Raw genomic sequence first — 12,105 nt, forward strand, 5'->3', positions numbered from 1 at the left:
TCCAATGTCCCTCCCCCTGTGTAGTGTGGCCACTTTAAGGCCTGCTCCAGGTCGTCAATGTCTCGTCTGCTGTGTGGCGCGGTCCCTTTAAGCCCCACTGCAAGTTCCCATTGATCCTCCCCCTGTACGGTGAGACATCTTTAAGCCCTGCTCCAGTTTCCCAATGTACCGCCCCCTGTGCGGCGCGGTCCCTTTAAGCCCTGCTCCAGGTTCCTGCTGTCCCTCCATCTGTGTGCTGCAGTCCCTTTAAGCCCTGCTCCAGGTTCCTGCTGTCCCGCCCCCTGTGTGGCGGGTCCCTTTAAGGACTGCTCCAGGTTGCCGCTGTCCCGCCCCCTGTGCGGCGCGGTCCCTTTAAGGACTGCGCCAGGTTCCCGTCATCCTATTGTTTCTCCTCGTTCCGCCCCCCCTCAGTAAACAGGAAGGCAAAATGGCTGAACCAGGGAAGGGAGTGAGTGCCGGTTTCATCGCTAAAAACGTCCAAAAAAAGATTAACCGGGCGCAGGAGAAGGTGAGGTGCGCTCCTGGAGGGAGGGGGGGGTTTCTTTCCCCCCCCCCCCCCCCCCCACACACAGAGACTTGTCGGTACGGGGCGGGCTGCCTGGTTGCGGATTCGCTCCGCGGTGTCATTGCATTAATGCGGATTAATGCAGAGAGTGAGAGGCACTGAGGGGCTGTAGAGGTCCGGGGTAGGGAGTGAGCCTGCAGCCCGTGGGAGGAGAGAGAGAGGGGAGGGGGGTGCAAGAGAGAGAGAGAGAGGGAGTAGAGGGGTTTGCAGGAGATGGGGGGGGGGGGGGGGCGCCGCCGCAGTCCAGTGCCATTGCTGTCAACTTGAATGAAGGCGGGCGGCGAGTGACTCAATGAATGGCCTCGCGCCGCCTGTGCCGGGGTTCTAGAATCCCCCCTCCCCTTTGTGACGGTCTAACGTTCTAGAATTCCAGAGATGCAACATTTTTTAGAATGGGGGGGGGGGTTCTGTCAGTGGAATCTTTTGACAGTCTTGCGTTCTAGAATTCAGAGACGCAGCGTTCTAGAATTCAGAGATGCAGCATTCTAAGAAGGAAGGAAGGAGGGAAAGGGGGGAGGGGGTGCTGTGCTTCCTTTAGTTTCTTTTGTTTTTTTGTTGTTTTGTCTGTTTGTCACCCTCCCTGGCTTTGACCCCTCCCCCCCTGCTCTTTATCCTCCTCCCCCTCTTTCCCCCCCCCCCCGCTCTTTATCCTCTCTCCCCCCCCCCCCCCCCCCATTGCTCTTTATCCTCCCCAGCTCTTAATCCACACTCGTGCCTCTGCTTGAATCTTTCCATCGTCTTCAATGGTTCTGTGAGAGAGGGATTTCTTCTTCTCTTTCCTCCTCCTCCTCCCTCCAATTCTAGAATCTTAAATCTCCAGCCCAGAATCTGCAGTTCCACCTCGAGCTTTTGAGCCTGGGGTAGATCTTGCTTGGGCTTACGTTGCTGGCCTCACTTACGTTCCACCTAACCTGCTCTTTGCAATTCAGTGCCTTTTTTGTTAGGGGGTGGGTGCATGGAAGGAGGAGAGAAACTGCTGAATGTGCTGCAATTTGCCTGTCCCTGGCTGCTGTAGGTGGCACTAGGTGATGTCCATCATTATGCCCTTGTGATTTTTTCCCCCCCTTTCTCATTTTTAAAAAGAATTCTCACCTATTTTCTCCCCAATAACTGTACAGTCAATTTCCTTTTGCAAGACATCCTAGATTTAAGTGCATTCATTGTAGGTTTTTTTTTGGTTTGCTGTGCTTAATTCTGTAGGCAGTACTCTGGGTATATACTGTCCATAAATGGTCGTGTGTGTGTGTGGGGGGAGGTTTCTCTGTGGTCCATCCCACTTTGAGGCATAAAATTGAAACTTATTTTTAAAAAGTTAAAGAATTCATCTACGTTGCTTCCTCTCTTGTCTGTGGCTGGACGGCATAGCTCCTTGTTAAAACCTTTGTCAATGTGCCGGTGAATCAGAGAATGCTCATTCACTTTAAAATTGCGAAATGTGTGTGCTCACTTTTTGCAGCAGTCCTTAGGTGGTGGTATTGAGAGACGAGATTTTTCAATGTCGTGTTTTTTTCAGCCAAACGACGTGCCATGTCCGCGGTTAATATTTGAATCCAACGCGTCCTTTCCAACCTTCTCTGATTTAGTGGTATTACAACAACTTGCATTTACATGGGACGTTTTACTACGTTAAAGGCGCTTCACAGGAGTGATTATCAAACAAAATTTTGACACCGAGCCCCACAAGGAGGTATTAGGACAGGTGACCAAAAGCTTGGTCAGAGGTAGGTTTTGAGGAGCGTCTTAAGGGAGGAGGGAGAACTTAGGGACTAGGCGGCTGAAGGCACGGTCGCCAATGGTGAAGCGATGGAAACTGGGAATGTGCAAGAGTCCAGAATTGGAGGAGTGCAGAGAAATAGGAGTGTTGTAGGGCTGGAGGAGGTGAGAGAGACACAGATACCATGGAGGGACTTGAAAACAAGATGAGAATTTAAAAATGATCGGTTGCTGGACTGGGGGCCAGTGTCGGTCAGCGAGCACAGGGGTGATGGGTGAACGGGACTTGGTTAGAGTTTTGGATGAGCTCAAGTTTACCGTTAAGTAAAATGAGTACTGCTGGTATATGAAGCAATGGCACTAAATGTCCCAAATACACACTGCCTTAATCTATACAATATGATGTATAGTAGATACTAAATTTGGAACTAGCCTAAAGTTTAAAAATGTTAGCATGTATGGTTCAGAACCATACCATTATGCGTTATGACAATCCAGGGTTCAATTTGTTGAGTTAGTCTAATTTCAGCTGGGACATGGTGGAGTGCTACTGTTGTCCTCAGTATGCTCAGCCTAGAGAGTGGAGGGGTTCAAAATCTGCCAGGGTTATTTCTCCTGATGCCTAGTGGGAGCAGTGACCCCCCACCCCCCTTTCAAACTGGAAAATTCATGAGATGGGATTGGACTTGGGCCATGATGCCACCTGTAGTTGAATAGCCTATTAAAACTCCATTGTCTAGGTTTGCATATGAAGAATGGTCACTGGGACGTGGTGCCAAGAGGCCTGTCGGTGACTCTCCACTCACGAGTCACTGCCTTTTGGGAGTAAGGTGAATTGGGGTGCGGGGATTTTAGAGAGTGCAGTTGTAACTTCCCAAAGGATTATCGGATACTTTGGGTGGAGGAGATGTAACAGTTGCACTGGTTAGAAAAATCATTGTTGCTATGTACTATGGTCTTTAATAATCTTGCATGTTGCAATAAAATTAATACCACTATGTCAGCCAATGCACTGGAGGTGTGAGCAGGACTTAAGGTTTTAATTTACAGTCTCTGAACTCCTGACTGAAACTACGACAGAGTCTCCTGAGTACAGCAGGATTATCTCTCCACTCACTGCATTTTGCTGGAAGATAGTTACATAATCCAAATTATGTGCGTAAAGTCAGTCCCAGTCACTTGCAGCAGTGTGGGCTCCGGGTATGATTGACTGGGGAATTCCCCTATCATCTCCATTCTGACCGGGACTTGTGGTGTCACTGTACGCAGCCTAAAATTAAAGGCGCAGCACTTGAACCTATTGCCAGTGCTGTTCTCTGAGATACTCAGTAGACTCTTGGTGACCATCTCCGACAAATATGGCCACCTTTTGCACAAGTTGTGAGAGCATATGCAGTATATTTTGCACCAACTTCAGCCCCCAGCACTGTTCTACTGTGATGAGTCACAAGAAAAAGTGATCCCTGCTGTATGTGATGGTTTCCAGCTGCATCTCTGTATTGCCGTAAGCTAGGGAATGTGATGTTTTAAGATACGACCTGTGTTTTGAAAATCTTTCCTGAGGTTTTATAGGTGTAAGGGATTTTAATGAGGAAACAAGTCCTGCAGCAAGTTAAATATTAGTGAAAGTGTGATTTTGGCACATATACGGAGCACAAACTTACAGCAATTTCTACTTTATCAGCAGTAGAATGCAGATAAGTGCTGGTAATTTACAGTACTAAACATAGCTTACAGGATTTCCAAGTTTTGTGATATTTGAGGTATATCTATCCATGAAAGAAAGACTTGCATTTATACAGTACCTTTTTAATGTAGTAAAATGTCCTAAGGCGTTTCACAGGAATACCATCAGACAAAAATAGCGCCTTTCATGACCTCAGGACAGCCCATTAACTAGTCGCTGTTGTAGGACGTTTGCACACAGCCGGGTGTCTCAAATTGCAATGAGACAAATGATCAGATTATCTGTTTTAGCGATTTTTTGTTGGTTAAGGGATAAGTACTGGCCAAGGCACTGGGAGGACTTCTTCGCAATAGTACCATGAATATTTCATGCCCACTTGAGGGGGCAGACAGGGCCAAGGATTAACGTCTTATCTGACAGTGCTGCACTCCCTCAGTACTGCCCTGAAGTGTCGGCCTAGATTATGTGCTCAAGTGTTTAGAGTGGGGCTTGAAACCATGACTTACTGATTCAGGTGGGAGCGCCACCACTGAGCCAAGGCTGCGCCTTATCCTGAATTCCTTCAGGATTGTTACAGCTGAAGATGAATTGAAAGATAGTTTTGGAGTGCAATTTGCCATTGGGTAAAAATGTTAAAAAAAAACTAAGATCTGTTACTGTATGTACTCATTATTTTTGTACAGTGGCAATGCAGTGCAGTGACAGCATGGGTGTTAGTTGTTGCAAGTGGCTGATTCGTCCCTCTGGGCAGAGTTGACATAGAAAAATTACAGCTGATTTAAAGTGTCCAAGCTTTTCATCACAGGCGACAGCTGACTCGTGTCGTCAAGTTTTTACATTAATGTTATACTTGAAAGAAAGACTTGCATTTATATAGTGCCTTTCACGACCTCCGGATGTTCGAAAGCGCTTTACAGCCAAAGAGTGTTTTCCAGCCTCGAAACATGTGGTGTAAAACCTTTTTTGAAATACTGTCATGTAGGGGAATGTGGCAGCTAATTTGCACACAGTAAGATCCCGCAATGTGATAGATGACCAGATAATCTGTTTGTGATGTTGGTTCAGGGATAAATGTTGGCCAGGACACCAGGGAAAATGTCCTTTTATTCGAAATAGTGCTGTGGTATCTTTATGTTCACCTGAAAGGACAGATCTAGGTTCAAGGTCTCCCTCAGTACTGACCTGAAGTGTCAGCCTGGATTGCATGCTCAATTCTCTGGAGTGGGACTTGAACCCACAACCTTCTGAGGCGAGAGAGCTGACAGTGTCGCTGAGCAAGATCGGTTGAGTGGGGTCAGTACTTTTTCTCACGGGTAGAAATCTGGAACACTTTTTTTTCCCCAAAAGGCTGTTGATGGTGGTGGTCAGTTGCAGCTTTTAAGACTTGAGATGAATAGATTTAAAAAAAAATTAAGTCAAGCTATCAAAGTATATTCTGCAAAGGCGGGTAAATGCAGTTGAGGTACAGATCCGCCATGATCTAATGGGATGGCAGAACACGGTCCTTCTGTTCCCAACTTGTGTACCAACGCCAAGACCTATTTACCACCTGCCACAGCTTGTTGGTTCAACTCTTATGGTCATAAATTTTTTTGTTTGTCGCCTGTGTCCTACCCACCTGCCTGAGGGACTTGCTCCGAGGCTTGGGTGTAGCTAGAATGGTGTGGGAACAGGCTAGGATGACTTCTGCTGTCGGTATTTTATTAGCCTTTCAGTGGAAAGGTTGAGTGTTTCAAGCCCTACTCCAGAGACTCGAGCACATAATCTAAGCTGACACTCCAGTGCAGTACCGAGGGAGTGCTGCTCTGTCGGGGGTGCGGATGTGACCTTAAACTGAGGCCCTGTCTGTCCTCTCCAGTGGACGTAAAAGATCCCATGGCACTTTTTGAAGAGCAGAGGAATTCCAATGTTCTGGCCAATATTTACCCCTCGAGCAACATTTAAAAAAAAAAAGACCATTTGGGCATTATAGTAGTGGTAATGTAGGGGATGGCATCAAACAGGAAATTAGAGATGCATGTAACAAGGGTACTAGTGATCAGGGTGACTTTTTAATCTGCATAAAGACTGGCCAAACCAAATTAGCAATAATACTGTGGAGGATGGATTCCTGGAGTGTGTAAGGATGGTTTTTTACAACAGTACGTTGAGTCAACCAGGGAACAGGCTATCCTAGATTGGGTATTGTGCAATGAGGTTGAAGGGGTTAATTAATAATCTTGTTGTGCCAGGTCCTTTTAGGGAAGAGTGATCATAACATGATCGAATTCTTCATTAAGATGGACAGTGAAGTCGTCCAATCCGAAACTAGGGTCCAAAATCTAAACAAAGGAAACTATGATGATATGAGGAGTGAGTTGGCTGATAGATTGGGAAGCTTCATTAAAAGGCATGACTGTGGAAAGGCAATGGCTAACATTTAAGGAAAGAATGCATGAATTGCAACAATTATACACTTCCTTTTATGTTTTTGGACCAGAAAGTAAAGCGGCCCAACCATGGCTAACAAAAGAATTTAAGGATAATATTAGATCCAAAGAGGAGTCATATAAAGTTGCCAGAAAAAGTAGCAAGTCTGAGGATTGGGAGCAGTTTAGAATTCAGCAAAAGAGGACCAAGAGATTGATTAAGAGGGGAAAAATAGAGTATGAGTAAACATTTATGGAACATAAAAGCAGACTGTAAAAGCTTCTACAAGTATGTAAAAAGAAAAAGATTAGTGAAGATAAATGTAGGTCCCTTACAGTCAGAAACGGGAGGATTTATAATGGGGAACAAGGAAATGGCAGAGCAATTAAACAAATACTTTGGTTCTGTCTTCACGGAAGAGAACACAAATAACTTCCCAGAAATGCTAGGGAACCAAGGGACTGGTGAAAAGGACGAATTAAGGGAAATTTAGTATTAGTTTTAAAAAAAAAATAGTGCTGGAGAAATTAATGGGACTGAAAGCTGATAAATCCCCAGGGCCTGATAGTACTCTGGGATGCAGATTAAGAGGTAGCCATGGAAATAGTGGATGCATTGGTTGTCAACTTCTAAAATTCTATGGATTACAGAATAGTTCCTGCGGATTGGAGGATGGCAAATGTATCCCCACTTTTTTTAAAAAGAAAAAGGAGGGAGAGGGAAAATGGAACTACAGACCGGTTAGCCGAACATTAGTAATAGGGAAAATACTAGAGTCTATTATAAAGGACGTGATAACAGGACACTTAGAAAATATCAACGGGATTAGACAGAGTCCTCATGGATTTATGAAAGGGAAATCATGTTTGCCAAACCTACTGAAGTTTTTTGAGGATGTAACTTGTAGACTAGATAAGGGAGAACCAGTGATTGTGGTTTATTGAATTTTCAGAAGGCCTTTCATAAAGTCCCACAAGAGGTTAGTGTGCAAAATTAAAGCACATGGGATTGGTGGTAATATACTGGCATGGATTGAAAATTGTTTAACGGATAGGAAAGAGAGTAGGAATAAATAGGTCTTTTTTGGGGTGGCAGGCAGTGACTAGTGGGGTACCGCAGGGATCAATGCTTGGGCCCCAGCTATTCACAATATAGATCAATGATTTGGATGAGGGAACCAAATGTAATATTTGCACGTTTGCTGACGATACAAAACTAGGTGAGATTGTGAGTTGTGAGGAGGATGCAAAGAGACTTCAAGGCGATTTAGACAAGTTGAGTGAGTGGGCAAATACACGGCAGATGCAGTATAATGTGGATAAATATGAAGTTATCCACTTCGGAAGGAAAGGCAGAGTATTTAAATAGTGATAGATTGTGAAATGTTGATGTACAAAGGGACCTGGGTATCCTTGTACACCAGTCACTGAAAGCAAACATGCAGATGCAGCAAGCAGTTAGGAAGGCAAATGGTATGTTGGCCTTCATTGCAAGAGGATTTGAGTACAGGAGCAAGGATGTCTTACTGCAGTTATACAGGGCCTTGGTGAGACCACACCTGGAGTATTGTGTGGAGTTTTGGTCTCCTTTTCTCCTTTAAAGAAAGGATATACTTGCCATAGAGGAAGTGCAGCGAAGGTTCACCAGACTGATTCCTGGGATGGCAGGATTGTCGTATGAGGAGAGATTGGCTCACCTAGGCCTGTATTCACTCGAGTTTAGAAGAATGAGAGGGGATCTCATTGAAATATATAAAATTCTGACCGGGCTAGACAGACTGGATGCAGGGAGAATGTTCCCCCTGGCTGGGGGGGGGTCCAGAACAAGGTCACAGTCTCATGATACGGGGTAGGACATTTAGGACTGAGATGAGGAGAAATTTCTTCACCCAGAGGGTGGTGAACCTGTGGAATTCTCTACCACAGAAGGCTGTGGAGGCCAAGTCACTGAATATATTTAAGAAGGAACTAGATAGATTTCTAGACACACACAAGGCATCAAGGGGCATGGGGAGAGAGCAGGAATATGGTATTGAGATAGAGGATCAGCTGTGATCATATTGAATGTCGGAGCAGGCTTGGAGGGCCGAATGGCCTCCACCTGCTCCTATTTGCTATGTTTCTATCATCTCATTGCTGTTTGTGGGACCTTGCTGTGAGCAAATTAGTTGCTGTATTTCCCTGCATAAGTGACTGTACTTCAAAAATAATTAATTGGCTGTAAAGCCCTTTGGGACATCCTGAGGCCATGAAAGGTGCTTTTATAAATGTAGGAGAGTTTCAGGGCTCTGCCTCAATGTCTCCAACTAATCTGACCTTGCTGTGTTTGGGGAATTAGTGGGTGGGAACTTGCCGTCATTACTATGCTGCCCCTTAATAGTGTTTCACAAAGACCGAGCCTCCCTCACTGCCAACAAATGAGGCATAATAAATCCACCCTGAAGTCATGTTGACCAGATGTGTCTTTAGAGTTATAAAATTAAATGGAGTTGTCTTTTGTTTTGCATATTGGTGCCAGTGCATGCAATGGGAAAATATTTAAGTGATATACTTCATTGTGCAATACTTTTTTTTTAATTCATCTTCAGTCGATCCTTCCACAGTGTAGTATAGCTTTAGGATACTCTCTCCAGATGTAACTTGGAGGGACAAAATCTGTAATTGCTGCTGGGTGTTAACACTTTACTGAAATTCTAGTGACAGGACCGGAAGGCTAATCACACCTCACAGGAAACGTTACACTGTTTAGATAGATTCTTTCAGAAAATAATAATTTGGGATACAGTATGAGTCATTTGGGAGATGACATGGTAAGTGTAGCGTACTTGGGGGGAGCAAGTGACTTGGGACCTATGGTTCCCAAAGCTCTCCACCACTGGGGTTTTCCTTGTCATGTCTGGGTCTGTTATAGAATAATTGATAGATTTATTGCTATGATTAGTCAACAACTCTGTTATCGTTGCACCATGCAACTACTGGGATGGCAGGAATTGCTAGACGAAAATAGACCAAGATCCATCTAGTTCGCCTTCTATGTATTTATTACTTGTATCCTTTTCCCCTAAAGGGAGGGGAGATCATTTTATTGACCTCCTCCTCCTCCCCCCCCCCCCCCCCCCAAAAAAAAATGTTGCCGTTGCTGTACCACTGATGGAGATTTTACAAAATGCAACTCGTTCTCTGCACCAGCCAACTAATGGGGGAGGACACCTCATGCAGTAAGCTTGTGTTTGTGTTTTTGTTAACAGCAGTTCTGTATGTAGTGGAGCATTTGCTGATACGAGGGTGTTTCTAGAGAGCAGTTTGTACGTGGCTGAGCTCTGACTTGTTCTTGTGTGTCAGTTACTGTAAGGTTAGCAGAAACCAGGGCACTTGCCAGAACAATTTGCTTGTCAACTTGTGCTTGGATGGGCTTCTTGTGTTTTTTTTCCTCTCGTTCTTTTTCTAGCAGTTGTGTTTTTACCATCCAGGGTTGTGTCTGTTTGCTGTCGTGCTGGTTCTAGTGTGTCGTTACATAAAGCGTCACCTAAGCCCCTCGAGATACTGTCAAGTGGAAACCTTGAGCCTGGTGCAGAGTTAGAGGGGAAGAGCTGTGAGGAATGAGGAGGTGGGGGGGGGGGTTTCAAGAGACTAGGGATGAGATACTTAATGGGTTAGAGAAGGTAAACCCGATTTTTAATGCTTTGATTCATCGTGGTTGTAGGATGAGAGGGCAAGTTTACAGGTGGCAGGAAATAATCCCCCTCACAGAGGGTGATTAACAACTTGCTTTTATAGACTTCCTTTTAACATAGTAAAACGTACCAAGGCACTTCACAGAAGTGTAAATCAGACAAAAATTTACACTGAGCCAAAGAAGGAGCCATTAGGACAGGTGACCAAAAGCTTGGTCAAAGAGGTCGGTTTTGAGGAGGGCCTTTTTAAAGGAGTGGGGGGATTAGGGAGGGAATTCCAGAGCTTCGGGCCTAGACAGCTGAAGGCACGGCTGCCCCCCAATGGTGAGGCGAAGGAAATCGGGGAGGTCAGAATTTGAGGAACGCAGTGCTCTCTGAGGGTTGTCGGGCTAGAGGAGGTTAGAGATAGGGAGGGGTGCGGCCATGGAGGCATTTCAACGTGGGTTTTGGCGCTAGATTGCACAGACCAACAAGATGGCTGGTGTGGGAAATTAAAAGGGTCCAACTGATGCAGTAGGAGAGGGGCAGAGTTGAGGTACCCTGTTGGAGCAGAATAATGGGAGTTTTACTCTGCATCTAGAATTACATAGCACTTACAGCACAGAAACGGGCCATTCGGCCCAACAGGTTTATGCTGGTGTTTTTGCTACAAACAAGTTGCCTTCTCCCACCTTGCCTCGTCTAACCCTATCAACATAATAAGGTGTAATTGTGCTGTATCTCACCAGGAGTTACCACGTTGTCACTGGGTGCCTGAAATAGGAAAGAAAGACTTGCATTCATATAGTGCCTTTCACAACCTCGGGACATCTGTGATTTACAGCCAATGAAGTACTTTTGAAGAGTAGTAACTGTTGTAATGTAGGAAAATGAAGTGTTTAAAAAAAAAATAATTGCTGAGCCTGTTAATTCAGTAGTATCCATTATGTTAACCTTTTTTCAAAATTGTTTGTTGCCCATGTTGTCCCTGAACTGTAATGAATACAGGACGCTCCCAAGTGCCCGCAAAGAGTCCCAAAGCAACAGCTGTTTCGTTATTGGTGCTCGAGTGCATGGTCGTAGAATATGGGGCTTGGCGTGTTGTTTTGATTTGCTCAACAACGGGGAGCTCCTGATTTTTGTTGGGAGAGAAGTTGAATGGAAGCCTGGCTTTTCTCCCAGAATGAGGGAGCGGAAAGTTGGGAGGGCTGCTGTGTAACTACACAGTGGATAGTTGCAGACTGACATTGGCAGATGGCCGGAGCTGGTTGGTGACCGGGAATCTTGTCGGAGAGAGACAGACATAAAATGGGGGCTGGAAAATTTAGGATAAAGTTTTTTGGTGGGGGGAGAAACAAAAGTATGTTCTGGATTGAATCAATCTTTTTATTCCATTTATTATTAATGGCCTGTTTTTTTTAACTGTCTGATCTATTTTGAAGTGCAGCTCTGGTTGAGTTTAGATTTCTGTTGCATTGCTGCTGTACACAGCCATTTGATCTGATTGTGCATCTGTCAATAGGCTGAGTCCCTAATACACAGGGTCATGTAGTTATTTTAATACCACCAGTTGTGACCAGTTATTAAGTGGGCCAGACTTGTGTCGCAGTTGTTCCAGCGTCTAAAGGAGGTGGTTCAAAATGCTATTTCAGATCAGCCATGATCTCATTGAATGGCAGAACAGGCTTGAGGGGCTAAATGGCCTGCTCCTGTTCCTATGTCCTGTTTGTTTAAAAAAAACTGGAAACAAAGCTCCGGCTTTCAGACTAACAGGTTTACAACATCTAGCTAGTGGATTCTGGTGTATGCTGTCGGTTGAGTTTTCAATGCTACTTCTCCCCTGTTGAAGCTCCCCCTCACACTTGTCAAGCTGGTTTTAGGACAGTGATCTCCCGTGTCTCATGTTCCCTTGCTTGCATTTCCACCCAGCTTCCTCCACCTTCGGTTACTGAACTAGTGAAGCCCATGGGAGGGTGCGGAAAGTGGGTCCTCAATGTTACTTGAAGATAAGTTGGGTCAGTTTGTTTTTCTGATGGTGAGGGATCTGTGCACTTCCTGTCACCTGTAGATTGGGGCAAC

At 45.1% G+C, this 12,105-nt stretch overlaps 1 protein-coding gene across 9 annotated transcripts in view; it reads left to right on the forward strand.

The window, feature by feature from the left end:
* The first annotated feature begins 387 nt into the window (after positions 1–387).
* The window catches only part of LOC137323527 (myc box-dependent-interacting protein 1-like), a 127,911-nt gene continuing 116,193 nt past the window's right edge, over positions 388–12,105 (forward strand). For 4 of the 9 annotated variants that reach the window (XM_067987092.1, XM_067987089.1, XM_067987091.1 and 1 more), the window contains exon 1: positions 389–508. In XM_067987092.1, coding sequence (XP_067843193.1) covers positions 428–508 — 81 coding nt within the window. In that variant the 5' untranslated portion in view covers positions 389–427. Of the gene's footprint in view, positions 509–9,536; positions 9,592–12,105 lie in introns of those variants that run through there. The other 5 variants (XM_067987093.1, XM_067987095.1, XM_067987096.1 and 2 more) reach the window with 3 other exon arrangements.

The sequence above is a fragment of the Heptranchias perlo genome, chromosome 7 (genome assembly GCF_035084215.1).
Source record: "Heptranchias perlo isolate sHepPer1 chromosome 7, sHepPer1.hap1, whole genome shotgun sequence".
Classification (NCBI taxonomy): Eukaryota; Metazoa; Chordata; class Chondrichthyes; order Hexanchiformes; family Hexanchidae; genus Heptranchias; species Heptranchias perlo.